General features: G+C 42.2%; 1 protein-coding gene across 1 annotated transcript in view; it reads right to left on the bottom strand.

Annotated features, from left to right (window-relative positions):
* The window catches only part of fbln2 (fibulin 2), a 62,866-nt gene that overhangs the window by 28,892 nt on the left and 13,085 nt on the right, over positions 1–20,889 (bottom strand). The window contains exons 2-5 of the mRNA XM_076096873.1: positions 6,773–6,896; positions 6,403–6,532; positions 5,212–5,398; positions 277–486 (exon numbers count right to left, since the gene is read on the bottom strand). Coding sequence (XP_075952988.1) covers positions 277–486; positions 5,212–5,398; positions 6,403–6,532; positions 6,773–6,896 — 651 coding nt within the window. The remainder of the gene's footprint in view (positions 1–276; positions 487–5,211; positions 5,399–6,402; positions 6,533–6,772; positions 6,897–20,889) is intronic.

Below are 20,889 nucleotides of genomic sequence, written 5' to 3'. Positions count from 1 at the left end.
TTAATGAAAGATGCTATTAAGGGAAATGGAGGATCCAGTGTTTTGTGGATGAAGATATCTCTGCTGCTTCAATTTTGACCAGTTTTTATACAATTGTCTCTTGGGAGTCCCCCATACTAAATCCCTGGGGTACCCTTATGATTCATTCGTGAAATGTTTCAAATGTGCAGCCACCTGGACTCTGTCATTCAGTGCAGAATCCCTATAAAAACAGTGACTATGAGTACTGCTCGCTGTTCATGTGTGAGTCGAGCCTCCGAGGTTGAGTTACGGCACCTGGTGCGCAGGAGTGTCCATCCCGCTGCAGAACGTAGCCCCGGTTGCAGCCACAGCGGTAGGAGCCCCAGCTGTTGGTGCACGTGTGCTGGCACAGCTGGCCCAGGTAGAGCCGACACTCGTCCACGTCCTCCTGCTCTTCCACTGCGTTGGCGGCTTCATCCGTGGCGCCGATGGAGAAGGCCTCCTTGGGGAACTTGCTGTCCGAGACTGGAAGGAGTGAGAGGAGTGAACAATTTATCGCGCACACTTGATCTCATGAAACCGAACACCTACTCCTCCTTGAGAATGTTTCAATTCCTACATTCCTATCATTACAAGAAACCACCAGTAACAAGTGCAAAGGTCAGTGGCCGGTTTCACGGAACACCTTACGTTTTTGCCTTTGTAAGTACTTTCTCCTTTGCTGAGGGACTGCACAGAGTCCCTTAAAAGGTTTCCTTAGTTAAGGAAAAACGTTTAAGGCCCCTGGTACGCGTGGTCCGGAACTTCAGCCCGAAACTGGATAAAAAAAGCTTCACTACTGGGCATTCTCTGACTCCAAATGAAGTCAAAAGCACATGGTGGGAGCTGTGGTATATTTTGGCTTTATTTTTGTACCAATTTTTGACAAAATAACACCGACTCCTCCTTTACATCAGACTGATGCTTTCAGCTTTATACCACCAGTTATAGTGGAAAGGTGAGCTTAGTGCCTCAACTAAGAACAAACAGCGCTGTGCACGAATGTCGATTCATCATAGACACCGTTATACATCAAGGGCTAAGGGTCAAAAGTACAGTATATTGGAGCAGTGATGGACCCAGTTGGGTTTTCAGTAAGTCACAGTCATTACCTGGGGTTTAAATCCGGAGGAGCAAGGCGATTAAACGTTTCCTGTTTTAATTAAAAGGCGGTGAGTCATAAGACTGAAAATATATCCCCCATGGAAATAATTACAGTGCATCTCATCCATATTTTCATCCCTAACACACACGCAAAGTCAAGGTATTCTGAGAGAGTGTGTGCGAGAGAGCTATACACACACTCTGACTGAGAGCGGGAACAGTTTCTGCTGCTCTTAAACCTCTCACAGCTTTCAGCGGGTTATTTGATTCCCACTTCAGAATGACATCATTCAAATTTCCCTTTTAAAGCTGAAGGAAATTAGCTGCAGTCGCTGGTTAGAGCGGGGCCCATTAAAGGGCGGGATGAGGAGGAATTCCATTGATGTCGTGAATGAAATAACAGGCTGAGACGGTGAGGAGAGGAGCCTGACCTTACCTCACCATCACACAACTATTCCCGTTATAGGACAGCCACGAAGGCTGACTGATAATGAGCCGCATGCTGCATGTCTGGTCCCAATATGTAAACTAAACAGCTGAACAAAGCTCTCAGCTCGAGTGCTTCTCTGAGATAATCTTATTGAACTGTACGAGTACAGACAGACGAACACACTAACAGATGCGTTGTCATACTGTAATCTTTCTAAAGTCTTATTTCACCCATCACACCTTGAATGTCACTGATGAAAAACATGCACATTCTTTCTAATAGTTCCCACAGCTCACATATTCAGAGGCCAGTGCACTGATCAGAAGCAGAGACGCTCACTAACCAACCATGTTTTTGTAGATGGATACAGATACTAATGGGTGTTGGGATACGTTTGCACTGAGGCGTGTTTATCCTGAACCTCGGCTGCTTGAAAACTCATTGATGTAAATGTCACTGGTGTTATGTGCTTAATGTATCGGCGAAAGAGGAAAACTTTGCCATTTCTCTAAATGGTAAAGTGACTCCCATCCAATCAGGCTAGAGCATCGAGGATTTTTTGAGGAGATCAAACTCGGCCAATAGTCTACGTCTGACGTAAACTTCGATGAGGATGAAATAGCAATAGGCTCAACCCAACAGCAATTTCATATTTGAGAAGGTAGTTACAGTAAATACACTTCGCCAGCAGATCTTTTGAGGAGACAGAATTGGGCAAAATGTTTTGCTTGTCCAAGTATTAAAACCTCTATAGCCCTAGCCCTATTTTTAGGCCTCTGCTCAAAAATTGCATACCCATACTTAAAGACTGTAGATCTGAAACTACAAGGTCTATTTTAATAATTTTGATGGTATAATACAGGTAAAACTTGTGAGAGACTTGTTCAGATGTGTAAATATTGTGTATATGTTACTGGTTAATAGTGAATGAAGATGGCACACAGCTCAAATTGAAAAGTTTCAGGTTCGCCTGAAAAAAAAGCACTTTTATTGAACATTGTTTTTGAAATAATGCAGATTGAAGCCTAACAATACTCCACAGTCATAGCACAACAGGTTTGTGGTCTCTCCATGCTAATTTTACTTACATTGAGTGAAGCAGGCCAGCATAATAGGAGGTCTGAGTACAGAATTTCAAGCCAAATTCTCATTTTTGGAACCAGATTTTGCGCTGCTCTATTCTAATTTTATATACTATATAACTACATATTAACTATATATTCACTTGCTTTATCACTAAGAGTGTTCAATACATCGTGATAAAGCAGTTTGGAATCATTTTCAGCCATGTTCATCCATGAAAAAAATCTGCTCTCACTGAATGTGTATGTGGGATTTGTAAGGCCTGTGATTGGCGGATTTAATCATATGGCACCTTGTTAGGTGCGGAATAGTCCACTGAAAGCCGTCAGGGGTGTTATTTGGAAAGTTGAGAGCCATTAGTCAGTAAAAATCTTGATACGGTGGGGGCAACCGTGGCTCACTGGGTTAAGAGGGTTGTCTGGTAATCACAGGGTCAAAGGTTCGATCCTCGACTGGGACGTGTCACGTGTCGTAGTGTCCCTGAGCAAGACACTGAACCCCCGGCTCCCCGGGCGCCTGTCATTGGCAGCCCACTGCTCCCTATATACAAGGATGGGTCAAATGCAGAAGGCAAATTTCGTGTATGTGTATATGACAATAGAAATGGTTTCTTTCTTTCTTCTTCTTCTCAACCCCCATGCATAAAATAGATTGGTCCAGGAGAAAAATACGGGCCATTTTCTCATGAAAGGTCACAGCACGATCATTTCAATGCAGGCAGACGGAGCAGGAAACGGTCTACAGCGCTGCAGCAACTTTCAATGGATTAACTGTTTTTTTCGGGACGTAAATCACAAAAAGGTATGCAGATTTTCAATTTTTTTTCTGGAGAGCAGTGTATGGTTTATTGGCGTTTGTCCTGTAACTTTTGAATGCTTTGTCGGAGGTCAATTTGGACACGCTGGGTCGACGCCGTATCGAGCCCTCGTGCGAAATCATGTATCCATCCGCGATGATCGCTGCCGGCTTTGTGATGAAAGATGAATTTCGGGTGCATAGTTCGCGGATTTTTTGGAGAAAAATCCTGATATTGTGATAAATCTTCTAGTTTATTGAATTAGTTTGTGTATAACTGTGTATAATTGTGTAAAATGGCTGGCATGATGATTTTGCCCGGACTTTTTTTTTTTTCCGGTATTATATATGTCTGGACCATTTTTCATATTTCTTGATGAAAAGTCCATTCGGAACTTCGGTACCGGTACTCGAACCCCAAATGGGGCTCGCTCGGGCTATAGAGGGGCCCTCAGCGTCTGACACCGATGTACCGAGGCGCCCTTTAGCTTCTGTATGAGACGCACCGGTGATTTCAGCTAATTCCAATGTGAACCCACCTGCGTCATTATTTACGTCCCATGTGAAACCAAGTCAACTTTGATTTATTTTACAATGGTTCTGTTAGGTAACTTACCTACTTAATGCACAACCAAGTACTATTGTTACTTGGTTACCAAAAAAGGGTCCAAATCAATAAGGCTTTTAGGATCTTGTAAGTTTAGCAGCCTGTTTACCTTAACGGCAGTAGAATAGTACATCTAGTCTGAAGACTTTCGTGTTTTGTCCCAATGCAGACTACACACTAATTCTAAACAGGATTTGGGTTTTCTGTTGCATTCTAAAACAGTCTAAATTAGATATACTCAAAATAACTAATGTCCCACTGTGAAGTGCATAAAGAAAATGGAACAGCTATTCACATCTGCAAAACATTAAACAAATTGCCAATTGTGGTAAAGATCTGGAAAACAGAGTATTAAATCTTTTCCTTTTTATGGTTTTATTTAAAGAGATTCTATTGTCTTGTTCTCTGATTGGCAGCAGCACTCAAAAGTCACCGTTAGTACAATATTTTACAAAGTATATAATCTTGCTGGAGATGAGCCAGGACTGTGCAGAATCGATCATCGGCAATCAAAACGCAATAAATGCCGGTAAGATTTCTGTTCGACTGTTGATTAAAGCAATGACAGCATCACAAGGTCAAGGCGTTTTGATCTGCTCTCTACCAAAGACTGTATATAAGAAGTAGACGTAGTCACTGGCAAGTCACCCGTTGGTTTGTGGACTACGGTTTTGAAGCCTTGCATTTGGCATTTTGGCCATCGCCATCTTGGTTTTTGGCCGTCGCCATGTAATGTTTTTGCAACAAGTGAAACGAGAGAGTTAAGTTCAGTAAAATCGTATGTTGAAGCAATATTTTATATAATATACTGTATATTATAGGCAACCAAAATGTTACAATTAGTTTTCATTAAGCGAAAACACACTTTGAAATGTGTAGATCTAACGGGAAAACACTGACAACTCTCAGACCGGACAATGCCGTGTTAGCGACCTGACAATCACAAGGTAGCCCCGCCCTAAAGCATACCCTGCTTTATTTGATAAATTAATTCCAAATACTCCAGATGTAATAACAGACCTGATATTGAATTCTTGCAACGATTCCAAAGCAGGTTTATTAGTTTCTTCTTCACTTGACTCTTCCACTACCTCTGACTACAAGGGGCTGTTTGTAACTTATTACACCAATGAGCATGATGAATGTGTTTTCCATGTCAGTGGAACACTGCTGTGCGGCGGGTAACAGGTACCTTTTCTAGGTATAGACGTCGGCCTGGGCTTCTGCTTCCTCCTCAGCGGGATCTGGCTCGGACCCTCCTCCTCCTCGCAGCAGGTGAGGAAGACGTGCCCGCACGGGTAGCCCAGGTACTGGTGGGCATCGCAGCCCCGTCCTTCACTGCGCACGCGCAAGCCGAGGGCACAGCAGCTGCAGCACACCTGCCCATTCGGACACAGAAGCAGAGCCCATTAGGAGAGCGTCACCGGGGTGCCGTTCACATCTCTACTGACCACCTCTCTTCATGGCGCCTCCGCCATTAGCGCCGCTTTCGTAGCCAGCATAGGAGGGGCAGACATAGCGGGCTAAAGAGGCCGGCAGGCTGGTTCATCCCTGTGAACGCACTGCAAAAGGATTTCAGCCGCTGCCTCAAGCCAAACCACGTCATGCAAAGAAAACCAGACTTTCACCTTTTTTTGATACTCTCCTCTAAAACAATGACCTGGCACAGCGGTTAGGTTCGGCTGCCTCGACACAAGAACAGCTGGCTTGGGGGCCAAACCGCCGGGTTTCCTCTTGGAGGAATGGGGAATGCTGTCGGAGCTGACTCTGAGCAAAGGCATGACTCCCATCTTTCATATGGAAGTATTCACAGGTCTGAAGGACGCATGCAGAAATGGGAGATTTTGGGAGATCTTTTACCAATATATTCAACCTGTTTGCCAATAAAGACAAATAAACTGTCTGACCTTCTACAAAAGCCTCTGCTGGCACATGTATCTGTAGTTGAAATCTCACTCAGGCAAAAACAACAGTGCATTCCAGGGAATGTTTAAACAAGTTTAAAGTCTGAAATACACTGGAAAGGTTTTCAGTTTTCAGTTTTCACCAATTTATTGTGGCAGTTCCAAGGAATTCTCCGTACTGATCGCTGCCTATTGTTTGAACTGTCTGCACGGTCCAGTTTTGTCGTCCTGAACTGTTTGAAATATTGAGACATACCATACATGACTCACAAAATAGTTCATATTCTATTCTAGAGGAAGACGCAACTACCTTCAATCGATTCAGTGTTTGATTTATGGAGAACTTGGGCGTCTAGAAAATGTGTGCGCCGTCCACCCATGACATTGTATCTTTCAGTCGCGACTCGACAATCTTCCTCTTGTTTCCGCTCTGTCACTAGTATCCATTGAGGTGTCATGGTGGTGTAACAGTAAGGTACCTGGTAGGAGTCATCTGTGCACTGGTCCTCCTTCTCCACTTCACAGGTGTCGCCTCCTCTGGCTGAAGTCAAGCCCGATTCACACTGGCTCTCCTTTACGGAGCTACGGCAGCACTGCCTCCAAGCAACACTTGACACACACACACACACACACACACAGACATAGTCATACACTACACTGAATGAGAATCATGTTGAGACAAAGTTATGCACACGACAGGTTTTTTTTTTTGTCCTGATTTTGTCCTGATTTGTGCCAAATTTGAAGACATTTGCATTCATGAGAATGAACTTCTCCTCTAAAATCCACCCACTGATGTTTCATCCAATAAATGAAATCACTAAAGCAGCTAAACTAACAGTAACTTACCTACATATGGAGTGCCTGTCATTGTTCAGCAGTGGCATGTGGTTGCAGTGCTGGTTGTCTGTGGCCCATTTCTGGCCAGCAGCGCAGCAGCTCTGGAGCAGGTCTTCAGCAGAGGCACCTGGACCTGCAGCCCGGGGACATGCGGGTATGCATATTATATCAGCAGCACACACAGGAGACTGATGGAATAAAAAGCAGTTGAGCAGTAAATCCCCCCGGTGTCTGCACAGCTAGACTGAATGGAAAGGACAGAAGCCCCGAGGAGGGAAGTGAAGACGGCGAGCAGTCGCACAGAAACATGTGGTAGACTGCATCGGGCCTCAAAGGCGTCTTTAAGATTTCTACAGCTGACTAAAGAGAAGCAGTCACGTTACCAAAACAAAGTGGCCCCATTTTATGATTGGAAAATTTGCTCAGGTCTGAAGAAAGTTACAGTTGATTCTATAAATAGTTTTCATGAGTAGAACGGCAGTCCACACATCGAGTTGTGAACAAGAAATGTGAGAGATTGGCAAAGAGTCGGCGTTTATGAACCTATAGTCTGCCACGACCGATGGGGAGGCAAAGTCCAATTGGTTTTCTGCATAGACATTGTCTAGTGAGAGGCATCTGGAGCATTTCAAAGCAGGGGTGTCGGAGTGGAAAAGTGAGTCTGACTACCCAGGGCACAGAGACTGCTTATGTATGGGGCCCAGAACCTTGTGTGAAAGCCCTGCTTCCAAGACTTGCACCTAACTCTTCTCGTTCAATCATCAGTAAAAAAACTATGATGGTGTCAGAAGGTATTTGGTTCTAGTCCAACAGTCTACAGCCGCACTCGCAGCTCTGTGAGTTCATACTGCTTTATGCTAGCATTAGATAACATTAGCTAACATGCTCATGCTAATAAACTTAACATGCTAATGTTAAGCTCAGGTGGCAACATCCGGTTTTGCAGAGTGAAGCCGATGCGGAAGTGTCTTAAAACCTGCATTCTCTCAACTGACCATCAGGGGGCGACTCCTCTGATTGTATAGAAGTCTATGAGAAAATGACTCTACTTCTCTCTTGATTTATTACCTCAGTAAACATTGTAAACATGAGTTTATGGTCTCAATCTCTAGTTTCAAGTCTTCTTCAATACAGCATGATGTTCATTTAGTAAATTATGGTCCATTTAGAGTCAAATAGACCATAAAGCAGAGTATGCTTTAGGGCGGGCTTACTGTAATTGACAGGCCGTTGCTGCTACCAGAGCTGTATAAGGCGTCTAATTAATTAATGCACAAACATCAATCCACAAACCAATGGGTGACGTCAGCTTGACTACGTCCACTTCTTGTACACAGTCAATGTTTAAGCTGGTATAATACTTACCATGGTCGCCATCTTAGGTTAGCATGCTAACATTTGCTAATCAGCACTAAACAAAAAAAAGCAGCTGAGGCTGATGTCTATTCTTTTGTATAAATGATGCAGAAAATGCCTGATGATATTTACTATTACTATTACAGAGAGATTACTGCAGTTGTTACAGCTCATCCCGAGGCAGGTGTGGATGTCTGTTTGGTGCCAGTCCATTTATTAGATGGGTGTTTTACTGGGGGGAAAAACAAAAAACGTTGAGCTGTTGGTGACACTAGATGAATAGTGAAATCTGTAGGTTTCACCCCTGGAGACATTGAACGACTGTACCAAATTTAATTGCAATCTGTCTGGGCTGTAGTGGTGGGCCGGCCGGACGACAGAGACCACAGCAACTCTTCCTCCCTTGGCTTCCATCAAAATGCTCTCCGGGAGTGCATTTCGAAATGCAGTCCCCAAGCATAAAATTCGACATGCACGTTGCTAACGGGAAATGAGACAGGAATGTTTACACTTCGTAGAAACCCAATATTCAGTAAAAAATATGAGATCAGGAGATTGGCATTAATGCTGTCGTCTATCCCTGATACTGCGACATTGAGAAAAACAAATCTGTGATAAAGTGGAGGAGAGCTAGTAACGTTGGTAGAACCGGCTAACGTACGGAGGTTTCATTAACTTACATCATAATACACTCATGATCTGTTGAAAATAAGTATTGGGTAACAGTAAATTATAAAGTTATCATGACAAATTGAATGATGATGAAAATATTTTTTGGGGTGAGAAACTTGAATAAATCCAGTTGTTTGAAGGAGACAAATGTAAAATAGATATTATGACCTCTTTAATTATTTAGCACTGGCTCCAAGAAGCTTATATTACATCATTAAAACTACTGACATGATGTTTTTGATCAATATGAATTATAACATGATAAAAATCATTTTAATTGTGTGTTTTTATGCAAATAACCCCTATAGATGATTGTAAAAAAGTAAAAACATAAGCGGTTGACATCATTTTTCGGGTTGGTGGTGAAAAATAGATAGTCTAGAGAGCCTTGTATACCAGCTGCTATGACAACACAAAACAACAACAAAAACTGTATCAATCTGTATCGGCCAATATGGATCATTGGTGATCAGCAATCTGTATCGGCGGCAAAAGAAAGGTGATCGGGCATCTCTAAAAGTTATATTTACTCCCTTTTTTCTGCTGATCCAATCCGTGACTCAAAACCTTGATCCGATCTGAACAGTGAGTTTTGTGATCCCTTACACCCCATATATTAAAAAAAAAACTTTTTCGTCACAACCTTTCTGAAGTTGTATGTATAAATGCAAATTAGGCAATTTCTAATTCAATGTTGTTTTAGTAATAAGATGTTGTATAAATCAGGCTATGAATGAACAAACCTTCAGCACATAGAGAGGAATGAAAGGGTAAAGTTTGGAGTATGTAAGAGCTGCTGAAGTGGAGATTTCTGGATCAGTCTGAGAAACAACTCATTTAGAGAAAACTGAAAGATATTTATCATAACATGAGATATGCAGACACTACTGGTGAATAGGGTAAAAAAATAACTAATAAATATCAGCATGAAACTTCTCCAGTCAGTAGTTCAAATTAAGAGAAACATGTTTTGTGTTGCAAGTTTTGTGAAATGTTTTGTTTTAATATGCAAATGAGGTATTATCTGATGGTAACTTTTGGTGGATTTAGGAGAAATCTACAGACACAAATAGACAAAGTAGTAAAATAAACACCTACATGTATATTTTGGATGTTTTCTTTCCACTGGTCTGAAAGAAGGCATGTTATTGAAGCAAAGTAGACTCAAATCTCAAAATTGACCAGTGCATGAAATAACGATGACTGTTTTTGTCCTGTAGTGTCTCGCCTTAATAAGGCTGACATTGCAACGCTTTATGAATTGCTCTGTAAATTCAATCAGTTGTCATTGTTAACCCAAAATAAAATTCCAGAAATGGAACGTCCTCAAAACCATCTCCACTTCTCCATCCACTTAATCAGGAGAAATGGCATCGTTTCAACGTCATCGACTGAGGGAAACGAGCATAAAACATGTGTTCAACTAGGAACCCATTAAATCCCCATAATAGAATGAATGCATTTCATATTTCTGAACTACACATTTCTGTTGATGCTTAACCCCCAAAATAAATGTAATCCAATTAGCTGTTTTTGCAGCAAACCATGCCTATGTCAAGAGGCCGCTGATGTAGCATCCGCCACAGTGACCACCCCCAGGCAAAGCCGTCTCGCCCTGCTGCTTTTATCCACACATTAGCATGAATGCTCATTTACACACCTTCACACAACTTCTCTCTGTGCCCTTTGGGAAAGAAAAAATAAAAACTCAGACAAAGAGCTTTTGTTTTTCCATTCAATAACCCTCTCTCGGCTTCGCTACTGTACAGAACAATTTGCATAGTCTTCATATTCACACTGCCGTGAAATGAAGTTTTGTAACTTTCAAGACAAGAACCTGATTTATGTCAACAACAGAACTGTACAATGCACACACACACACACACACACACACACACACACACACACACACACACACACTTAGCAGAGTTCATCGCCCTTCACTGCAAGAATTCCTGTTAAGCATGAAGCTTATTTCTCGTAATTAAAAACAGCTACATCAGAGGATTGGCCCGCAGGGGGTCGAATAAAGCACTGTGATCAGATTAAGCCGTTTCCTGGGTGCATTATTTCTTTCATGTAATACCCATTGTGTTCACGTCCAAGTATAATACGTCTCAACTATGCTAATCCCGTACTGCACACTGTACATTCAGATAAAATAAAAAAAAGCACCATAGAGCCGGTAATGCCTTAAATAGCTTCGCTTTGAGCTTCACTCTGAAAGCTCTTTCATTTCGCTGCATTGGGTTTCATCTCAGTCCCGGCTCCTTTTAGAGCTCAGCAAACAATCGTTTAAAGCGAAGGCTGTCTGTGCATAATGCATAAGCACCTTCTTCGGAAAATAGTGCCAAGTCGGGATGAGAGAAGAAAGTGAAAGCAGCGTCTTATTTTAACTACCAAAAACATTGGTGTTTCACTCCGTTAAACTGTGTTCCCCTACAATTCTGGAAGCCTTTCTTCTCAGACACAGAAATGTGTGAGGCGGATGAGTCTCAATGCAATCTGTGGGATCGGTCTCTAAGCTTCCTCTAAGAAACACGTCACCGTATGTGTCCCTTTTCATTTTGACCGCCCGCTCTGAGGACAGATGAATGGAGACAACAGGGAACGATTGCTCACACAGCTACCGGTTTGCTCTTCATAGATCTTCTGCAGCTTGTCAAGGAGTAAAAACATCATCCCGGCCCCTTTTATTTATTTTTTTCTTCACAGAAAAGATGGAAACTGCGTTTTGAAGTCACAACTGGCGCAGGTTCATTATTTCACACTCAATGGGAAAGCTGGAGGCAGTGTGATTCCCCACCGTTATGCAAAGCAAAATTCCATGAGTGCTGGCCCACAGGGCCGAGCACGAGGTTCAGCCGTAAGGGGTCAGCTTAACACTCAGGAGCAGCCGACTAATTACCTGAGAAACAATGGAAACGGGCACATGTATTTATAGCCTACACTTGTTTTGTAGCTATTGTTTAATAGAGTCAACATGGTGGCAGCGCTGCCTGGCCCCTGTTATGTAGCAGACGGACCATCACTGGGAGACATCCGTCCACTTAGGGAGCTCCCATGGGGTTTGTGTGGACTGATTAGCCCACTAACAGCCTCACACTGCTCGCCTCGTCATTACTCTGTCTGGACAAACAGGGGCCTGTCTCACACCTTGCTGAGACACATGTCAGACACATCTGCTCCGCCTGAGAATGCACAACAACGACGGACTGCAGCACGTGACACAGCGAGACGTTAGCGGCCACTAATGTCTCTGTAATGTGGATGCTCTTGAACTGACGATATGGTAATTGATTGATTTATCACGCTGATACAGAAGTATGAGCCAATTAGGGATGACCATTACTGATATGATGGAGGCTTTTCTCTGAATGAAATAACAGAAACAGTCTGTAAAAACTGCATTGAGATTGTCACCTTTGCAAAATGTATTTACAATATTTATTGAATTAACCCATAACATGTATGTACAGCTGTTTCTATGCGCCGCAAAAAGCTGTTTCTGCACGCCGCAAACAGCTGTTTCTATGCGTAGCAAAAAGCTGTTTCTGCGCACCGCAAACAGCTGTTTCTATGCACGCAAACAGCTGTTTCTACCACCGCAAACAGCTGTTTCTACCGCCGCAAAAAGCTGTTTCTGCACGCCGCAAACAGCTGTTTCTACCGCCGCAAAAAGCTGTTTCTGCACGCCGCAAACAGCTGTTTCTATGCGCCGCAAAAAGCTGTTTCTGCACGCCGCAAACAGCTATTTCTATGCGCCGCAAACAGCTCTTTCTGCACGCTGCAAACAGCTGTTTCTATGCGTAGCAAAAAGCTGTTTCTGCACGCCGCAAACAGCTATTTCTATGCGCCGCAAACAGCTCTTTCTGCACGCTGCAAACAGCTGTTTCTATGCGTAGCAAAAAGCTGTTTCTGCACGCCGCAAAAAGCTGTTTCTATGCACCGCAAAAACCTGTTTCTGCACGAGACAACAGTTTCTACACATCGCAAAAAGCTGTTTCTACGTGCTTAAAACAGCGGTTTATGCATGCTGCAAACAGCTACTTGTACAGGATACAAACAGCTGTTTGAGCAAGATATAAACAGCTGTTAGTGCTACATTCCTATGTGAGTGCACTGATTAATAAATGTATTGTTTGATTGTGAAACAGTAGCCATATGTTATTTAGCCTTCATAAGGCATGGTTAAATTAATGAACTTTATGAAAAAAAAGTCCCCTTCCAGCCAGTCGGACAGTTATGCGCCCATTTGTTCACATGAGTTGTGTGGTCCATGGGAAGCAGAACAAGCTGTAGACACAACAATGAAGTTTATATGGTAAACGCGTTAGCAAACAGTTAACACAGTTCACAGTTCAATTTCAGGATTAAACAGCCTAGGAGTTATATTAGCACGTATTACTTATTACTTATTACTATTCCCTCTTCTTTTAGTTTCCACAAACTCCTGAGAAAACGGTATGTTTCTGGCAGAGAGCACAGCGAGTTAATCGGAGCTTCTTCACTGACAACAGCCGCCTGCTGCTGCTACAAACCAGGTGGATAAACAGTACGATTTTGGCCGTTAATGCCAAAACAAAGAGGTTGTCATTTGATTCACTACTAATGTAAAAATATGGATTGGTGCAGCTTTAAAGCGTTAATCTGCAAACCCTAGTAAAAATGATATGTTTGATTTTAGGGCACAGTTCTAGTGTCCAAAGTTAAAGGTAAAATTCAGTGTGTTTTTCACATTTTGGGTACTACAAAGTTCTGGGGGAGATGAACTGAGAACAACATAGAGAGATGTAACAGTTGCTAGATGAGGTTGAGTTGCATGTTCTTACAACCCTGGCAAACATACCAGCAGGGCCAAGACAAAACAACGCCGTCTCCATCACACAACCCTTCTTCCCTGTCGAGCTTTTCCCGGACGTGGAACATGATGGATTCTATCTCTCCCGCTTCTGGGTGCTCTCCGTTTCCATGTGTTTATTTGTGTAGCCAGTATGAATGGACTGACGAGGCATTTAAGGCATTCGGGGAGCATCGTAATAATACGAGCAGACGGGGGAGAGTAATGGATTAGAACAATGCGAGGATGCTAACTGCCTCGGCTCCCGCTGCTCCGGCACGATCGGCCAGCTTCTCTCTCGCCCACACACAGGAACGCGGCCATTCATCAACATGCTTTCTGAACAAATAACCAGGCGGAGTGGAGCCGACTCACCCGCTCTCCGCCGCTTATATGAGGAGGCTGTCGAAATTATACGCCACTTACAATGCAGCAGCTTGGCAGGAATGTCCCTCAAAAGTCAGTGGAATATTAGAGCTCAAGTCGCCAAGTTCTGGCACAGGATGAAGAGCAAAGTAGTCGACCTTTTTCAGTCCGGTACAACCACGGTGGGATGAGTTATGGAGCCCCTCAGTGATTAATGATCTCCATCACAACCAAATGTCATTTCAGTTTATTACAGCGAAGTTGAAACTTGTTTTGGTTTAGGAAACTTGTTTTTGTTTAGGTCTTGGACAGTTAACAGTGTGTTTGAAGTAGTAATAATAATAGTAACCGTTTATCTATGTATTGATATTGTTATCTTTATTGATATTCAAGCATGCAACTGTATAGAAGAAGTTGATATAGTGACTTTACCCACTGGTTTGTGGACTGCCGTTTTGAAGTTTAGCATTTTGGTTGTCCCCATCTTGTTTTTTGTCTGTCGCCATTTTGGCTTTTTTGCAGCCAGAACTGACACCAGAGGGTGAAGCAAAGTACAACCAAACTCTGAAAAATATATATAGTTTAGGCGACCAAAATGTATCAATTAACTTTCATGAAGTGAAAACAAAGTGTGAAAGGGTTCAAGCTGTAAGACAGAAACACGGACAACTGTCAGACTGGACAACACCTTGGTAGAGACCTGTCAATGACAAGGTAGCCCCGCCCTAAAGCGTAATCTGCTTTATGGTCTATTTCACTTTAAATGGACCATAATATACTAAATGAACATCATCCTGTATTGAATGGACTGTAAACGGACTGTACTTGTATAGAGCTTTTCTAGTCTAACATTCACACACTGTAGGCATAGCTACGGGAGCAATTTTGGGGTTAAGTATCTTGCTCAAGGACACATCGACATGCGACCAGCGGAGCCAGGGATCGAAACTCCGATCCTCTGATTGAAGGACGACCCTGCTCTCCACTTAGATACAGTCGCCCATTGAAGACTTGAAACTAGAGATTAAGACCATAAACTCATGTTTACAATGTTTACTGAGGTAATAAATCAGGGGTCACTAACTAGTGGACCGCGGTCTGGATCCGGACCCAGACGCCGTTGTATCCGGACCCAGGAACTTAAACTGATAGATAATTGAGAATTATTCAATTTTGACGGAGCGCTTCTATTTTAACCGGCGCAGCTTTTTCAGCCTTCACGGCACTTGTTCGTTCAGCGGTGCAGGAAACACAGCGACCAATGCGGTGTAAATCACATCACGTGATGCAGCTCAGCCAATCAAATATGGGTATTCTGACAAGTTTCCTGACTCGAGTGAGATGTACACACACCGTGACACACGGGGGAGAGACGAGGAAAGACATAGCAGAGGAGGAACATTGTTACGTGAGTCAGAGAAGTAATTTCACAAGAGAAAAGTGTTCAGAGAGACCAGATTATTAAACTAAGAATGGACAGACTCGTTTAGGTGTATTCTTCCCACGGGCAGTTTAAAAACAGTATGTCTCACATGGAGCAAACGTACCCACTCACATCTGAAATGAAGACACAGAAAATAAACCTAAGAGCCCAATATGATCAGAATCATAACACGTTAGTTCACTGTCCAATGATGTTAACATTGAACAGTGAACAAGTGGTTTAATAACCACAGATAAAGTCCATCCTCACTGATTTCTCAAATGAGAAAAATATAATATTGTGGCTTTTTTGATTGACATCACTTCATCCTGAATGAACTGAATTTAAAGCTGCAGGACAATTCAGTGAAATTCATTTTTCTAAAATGAATTACTTTATATTAAGATATACATTTTTCAAAAGCTTTCTGTGGTGTAATTTATTCTTTAATCCAGCCCTTATTGTACTTGAAATGAGAAGAACATTTATTTATGTATTTCTCTGTATTATTTATAACCAATCTAGTTAAATTTGAAACCTGAGAATAATAATTGTTAAAATATAATTGATGTGTACTTTCTTTATTTGATTTGACAGTTGTTGACTACACAGAGATGTTACTACTACTAGGCTTCTTGAATATATATATATATATATATATATACATATATATATATATATATATATATATATATATGCCACTAAATAGCGCAAGTTAGATATTATTGTAATGTTCCGACCTTTGCACGAGGAGATTTTCTCAATCTGGACCTTTTGGAAATTTAATTGAATACCCCTGTAATAAATTAAGAGAGAAGTAGAGTCATTTTCTCATAGACTTCTATACAATCAGACTTCTTTTTGCAACCAGAGGAGTCGCCCCCTGCTGGTCAGTAGAGTGAATGCAATTTTAAGACACTTGATCATCGGCTTCCCTTTTCAGAACCGGAAGTTGCTCCTTGATCTGGACTCCTTTAAACATTTTAGGGTTAAGCCCCAGACTGACCGTAGCACGACCCCTGCTCATCTGCTCAAAAACAACCCACAAATAAATATTAAAAGTTTTTTCTAAATAAAAGCTTTGCTTTTTTTTTTCATCAAAAAGCCACAATTTTGTCATTTAACAATTTAATTATTGCCCAATCACTGGTTGGAGGTGGGCAGGGCTCAGCTTGAAAAAAAAAAAGTGGTGTTATATACATGTTTGTACATGACACCACAACACAACACAGCAACATTTGAATCAGTTGTCACATTCCTAATAAAGCACATTAGCTGCGTATTAAGAGTTGAACTAAACAATACCTAGGATATTTCTTCTTACTTTTGATTGTTCTTATTTTGACATGTATATTTCATATTATAGAGAAGTACTTATTATTTCAAACATATATTTCAAATATCCAGTCAATGTGTATTGTTGTCTCAGGTGGAAATTCCTGTGTCAATGTCCCCTAGTGAACAACAGCCTTGTTTTAAGTCACTCTTTTTTAAGGTCAGTAAATACAAATCCATACGAGGTTTTCACACGAGCACAGCGGTACGTGAGTGACATCGTCTTTTTTTCTCACTCGGGCTTGTTCCCATCTGTATAGCAGATGGGAACATAATGGACTGTGGGCTTGAAAGCACTGTCCTTACCCTGAGTCCAGGGCCGTCCTCTGAAATATGTGGTTCCACTAAAAGAAAAAAAGAAAGGCCTTTACAGTACAACACTGGCTCCTCTTTGTCTCACGCTCTGCGTTTATCAGGATCAAAGCCAGAGCTACAGTGTGCTCCACTCCCACTTTGCGAGGTTCCCTGAAACAACAGAGCTACCTGTTGCTCTCGACGAGTCTTGCTATTTGCCTAGAAATGCTAATCTCCCACGATTGCCCAGCATGCCCATCCGGCCTCCCACCACCACATCAGCCCCTTTTCATGCCATGCAATCTATCAGCAGTAGACAGCTGTCAACAGCAGCCAGTCCACAGCGGAGCACTGGGCCCAGCTCCAGCTGCCTCCTGGGAAATGTTGGCCACTGTTTCTTTCCAAATATGAGACGGCAGGTTGGCAAAAACACAAAATCCAAGTCAATGTTCAACATTTCTCAACCACACTTGACTCCATTTTTTGATAAGGTTCATAAGGTCTGCATCTGATTTAGCTTTAGCTAACACGGTTCACAAACACATTGGATTGGCTCCTAAACTCTGAACTTATTCACACCAGAATAGAGCTAATGAGTCATTTCCTTTATATTCTGGGACATCCTCTCTCTGCCACACTTTGTTATGCTCAATGCTGCCAGCATCAGGCCGGATCATTCTGGTAGGAATCCAGCAGCAGCAGCAGTCTGGATTTGATCTAAGCTGTGGACCAGACATTGCCTTGACAGCAGAGTTTGAAAGAGCTACCCTCCTGGCAGCAAAAAAGCAAGACTCTATAAAATCAACCCCTCAGATCTGCCAGTCAGAGCAACAGCACTATGGAGAGGTTTGGTCCCAATGGTGAAATTAACCCATTTTGAATGTTTTCCAACAGGTAAAAAGACGAAACGTTTCAGCGGTCAACGGCCATATATTCTAGCAAGACTCTACTCCTAATTTCATATTCTCAAACAAATAATAGTGTCTACCTTTAGTACCTTTAGAGAAGGTGAGAAAGAAGACGAGATGAAATGAGAAAGACTTGCTTGGGGAAACCGGCTTGGATTGCCAAAGTTGGATTACCAATCGGACATCCCAACAAGCTTGAGATGTGGTTGTCTTAAAGACTGGAAGCAGCAAACCGGGCTCTTCATTAAGGTGTGTTTACACACAACGCCAACTATTGTACAGCGCAATCACATATAAAGTCAATGCAATGACCTGAATAGGCGCAAATGCAAAAAAACATGCAAGTTCAAATATTTCCTTTTGTCATCTATACTGGTTTTGTTCTGCACAACTATTGTAATGTTCACATGGAAACCATGAACGAACAAAGTAGAAATGCTCTCCAGCTACGAGTGTGAGAACAGAAAACGGGAGTAAACGAGTCAGAGATTGTTAAAACGTGATGGTGTGGATACAGCCTGAGATTTCCGCAGCCTCAATATAGTGGAGGTGAATAGAAGAAGGCCTTTGGAAAATCCACAGACCATCTTGCTGTGAACCGTTCCCATTGTAACTAGGTTGTACTAAATAAATACTCCCTAGGAAAACTTCTGACTGGATCATTCAGAATAACGTGAACACAGTTTCTGCAAAGACCAAAGAAAACCAAAGCTTACATACCACATTTTGGTGAATTGAGCCTTTAAAAGATGCAATATAAGAGATTGGTGTATGTTTTGTCTTGCTCTCAAACATGATATGTTTGAGAGCAAAACTATCAACACTGCAATCAAAAAATTAATTAGCAAACAAAAGCTTTTGTTTCGGATTATTATGTTCTAAATCACAAATGAATCTGACTTGCAATAAAAACATGATTGCAGTGTCAGTAGTTTTGCTCTCAAACTTATTATGTTTGACTATTAACAATAATTGATTGACTTTCCATTGGCATTGCGTGCCACCACCACACAATGCACTGTTTACAGGTCATGGTCAATTCACATATTTCTGTGAGATCAGGCTGCTCATATTGGTTCCCTCTTCAGTTCTTTGGCAGCCAAACGCGGCACTCCGGTTTTTAAGCCTCAACTTCCAATTGCTCCAAATGCTCTCCATCTCCATCTCCATCGCAAAACTATGTTATCACAAGAGGGCTTGCTGCCTTGATTATTTTCTGTTCCCCTAATTAGCTCCACTCCTCCTCAAGAAGAAACAAAGGGTGTTTTTTTTGTACTCGACAGCAGATTCGAGTGTTTGTTGCCTCTGCCTCGTGCCAGTCCTACAAAAAAAAAAAAGAAAAAAAAAAATGCCGTTTTTGCATGATTAGCTGCTTGATGTTCCACTTTACAACTGCCGACGTGACCGGGGTCGTAGCACAAAATAGACTCCCCTCTACATCGTCAGATGCTTTACGCAGGCGGTTCGCCTCCCACCGACGAACCCCGCGAGTAAAATGGCCCTGTCACTGGCCGGGAACCAAAAGCGCAGAGTGGCGAGAGCTTTTCAAAGATCCACTTAAGATATGTAAAAAAGAAAGCCATCAAGCTGAGTTATATGCAAGAAATATAACAGGAGATGGGAATCAACATCATCCATTATTTACGATATCTATGCCAGTTGCTCTTAATGCTGACATCTTAAAGGACACTCTGGGAATAACAATAGCAATAAAAAAAACAAAAAGACCTACCTGTGATTTCCCACCCAGGGCTGAGCTATAGTCCATGAGGAGCCGAGGAAAAAAGGCAGAGGCAATGGAAATAAAAGAAATACGTGTTCTTTGTGTCTTAGATTCTGCTCAGTCAGTTTGATACAATGATACAAAATGGGATCAATCCAAGTCAGGATCAGTGTTTGTTTTATTCTGGGCCGCTATGACAACATTGGCACAACCTTTTGACTTGTGCACCGAGCAAAAGAGATGCAAAATTTTTGGCGGCCCACATATATACAAGCTGGGGTCATACAGTGAGTCGGGGTTATCCAGAGATAGCGGGTGGCAAGTAGTGTTGAGGCTCGAGGGGTTCGTACTGACTTCCCAAGGCAATAACACAACCGTCCCATCCATCACAAGTAACACTGCTTTCACACCAAGACTTCAAATAAGAAAAAAGAAAAAAAAACTTAGGGCACTTGAAGAATTTAAATCGGGGGATTGGAGCTGAGGGTCGTCCATCTTCGAGCCGATAATCAGACGGAGCTTCCACTGACATCGTAAATAACTGGGATTGTGTCCCCTTGGTCCGTTTGCCTTCGAGTTACTGACACCCTGCCTCGGTCAAGTCAATACTGTCGGCAACACTAATAGAGAGCCTGATGATTTGTGCCTGCTGCCGAGTCTGGCTGACTTCATTTTTTCCTCTTGACTCTTGACCTCAATACTATGCTACGGTTATGGTCAATCTATCAAGAGTAGAGCCCTCGACAGCTGATGTGGAGTCCTCTGAAGGACAACAGCATATTGTTAATAAGAAGTGGCAACTCTGAAAGAGAACCACAACCAACTAAAACTTCCAGGTGTTGTTTCAGAAGCAGGAATCCCTTTTAAATCAAACCGATATTTGCAATTATGTAAATTTCTTAAAATCCAAAACCACAATCTTAATCGCCAGTATGTCATGTGGTTCACTCTCTTTGTTTATTCAGATTCAACATTTCTGTTTTATCAACCTATTGACATTGTGTTTAGCCTGAACTAGGGTGCTTTGGCATTGTGTCAGTTTGTAATCTCACTTCTGTTTTTCCGCGGAATGGATGGATGGATGGATGGAATGGATGGAATGGATGGAATGGATGAATGAATGGATGGATGGATGGATGAATGGATGGATGAATGGATGGAATGGATGGAATGGATGGAATGGTTGAACGGATGGATGAATGGATGAAT

This window comes from Anarhichas minor, unplaced genomic scaffold, assembly GCF_050575085.1.
Source record: "Anarhichas minor isolate MPS153535 unplaced genomic scaffold, ASM5057508v1 ptg000023l, whole genome shotgun sequence".
NCBI classification, from domain to species: domain Eukaryota; kingdom Metazoa; phylum Chordata; class Actinopteri; order Perciformes; family Anarhichadidae; genus Anarhichas; species Anarhichas minor.
Note: the sequence above shows the minus strand (reverse complement) of the source record. Positions and strands in the feature narration are given on the sequence as shown.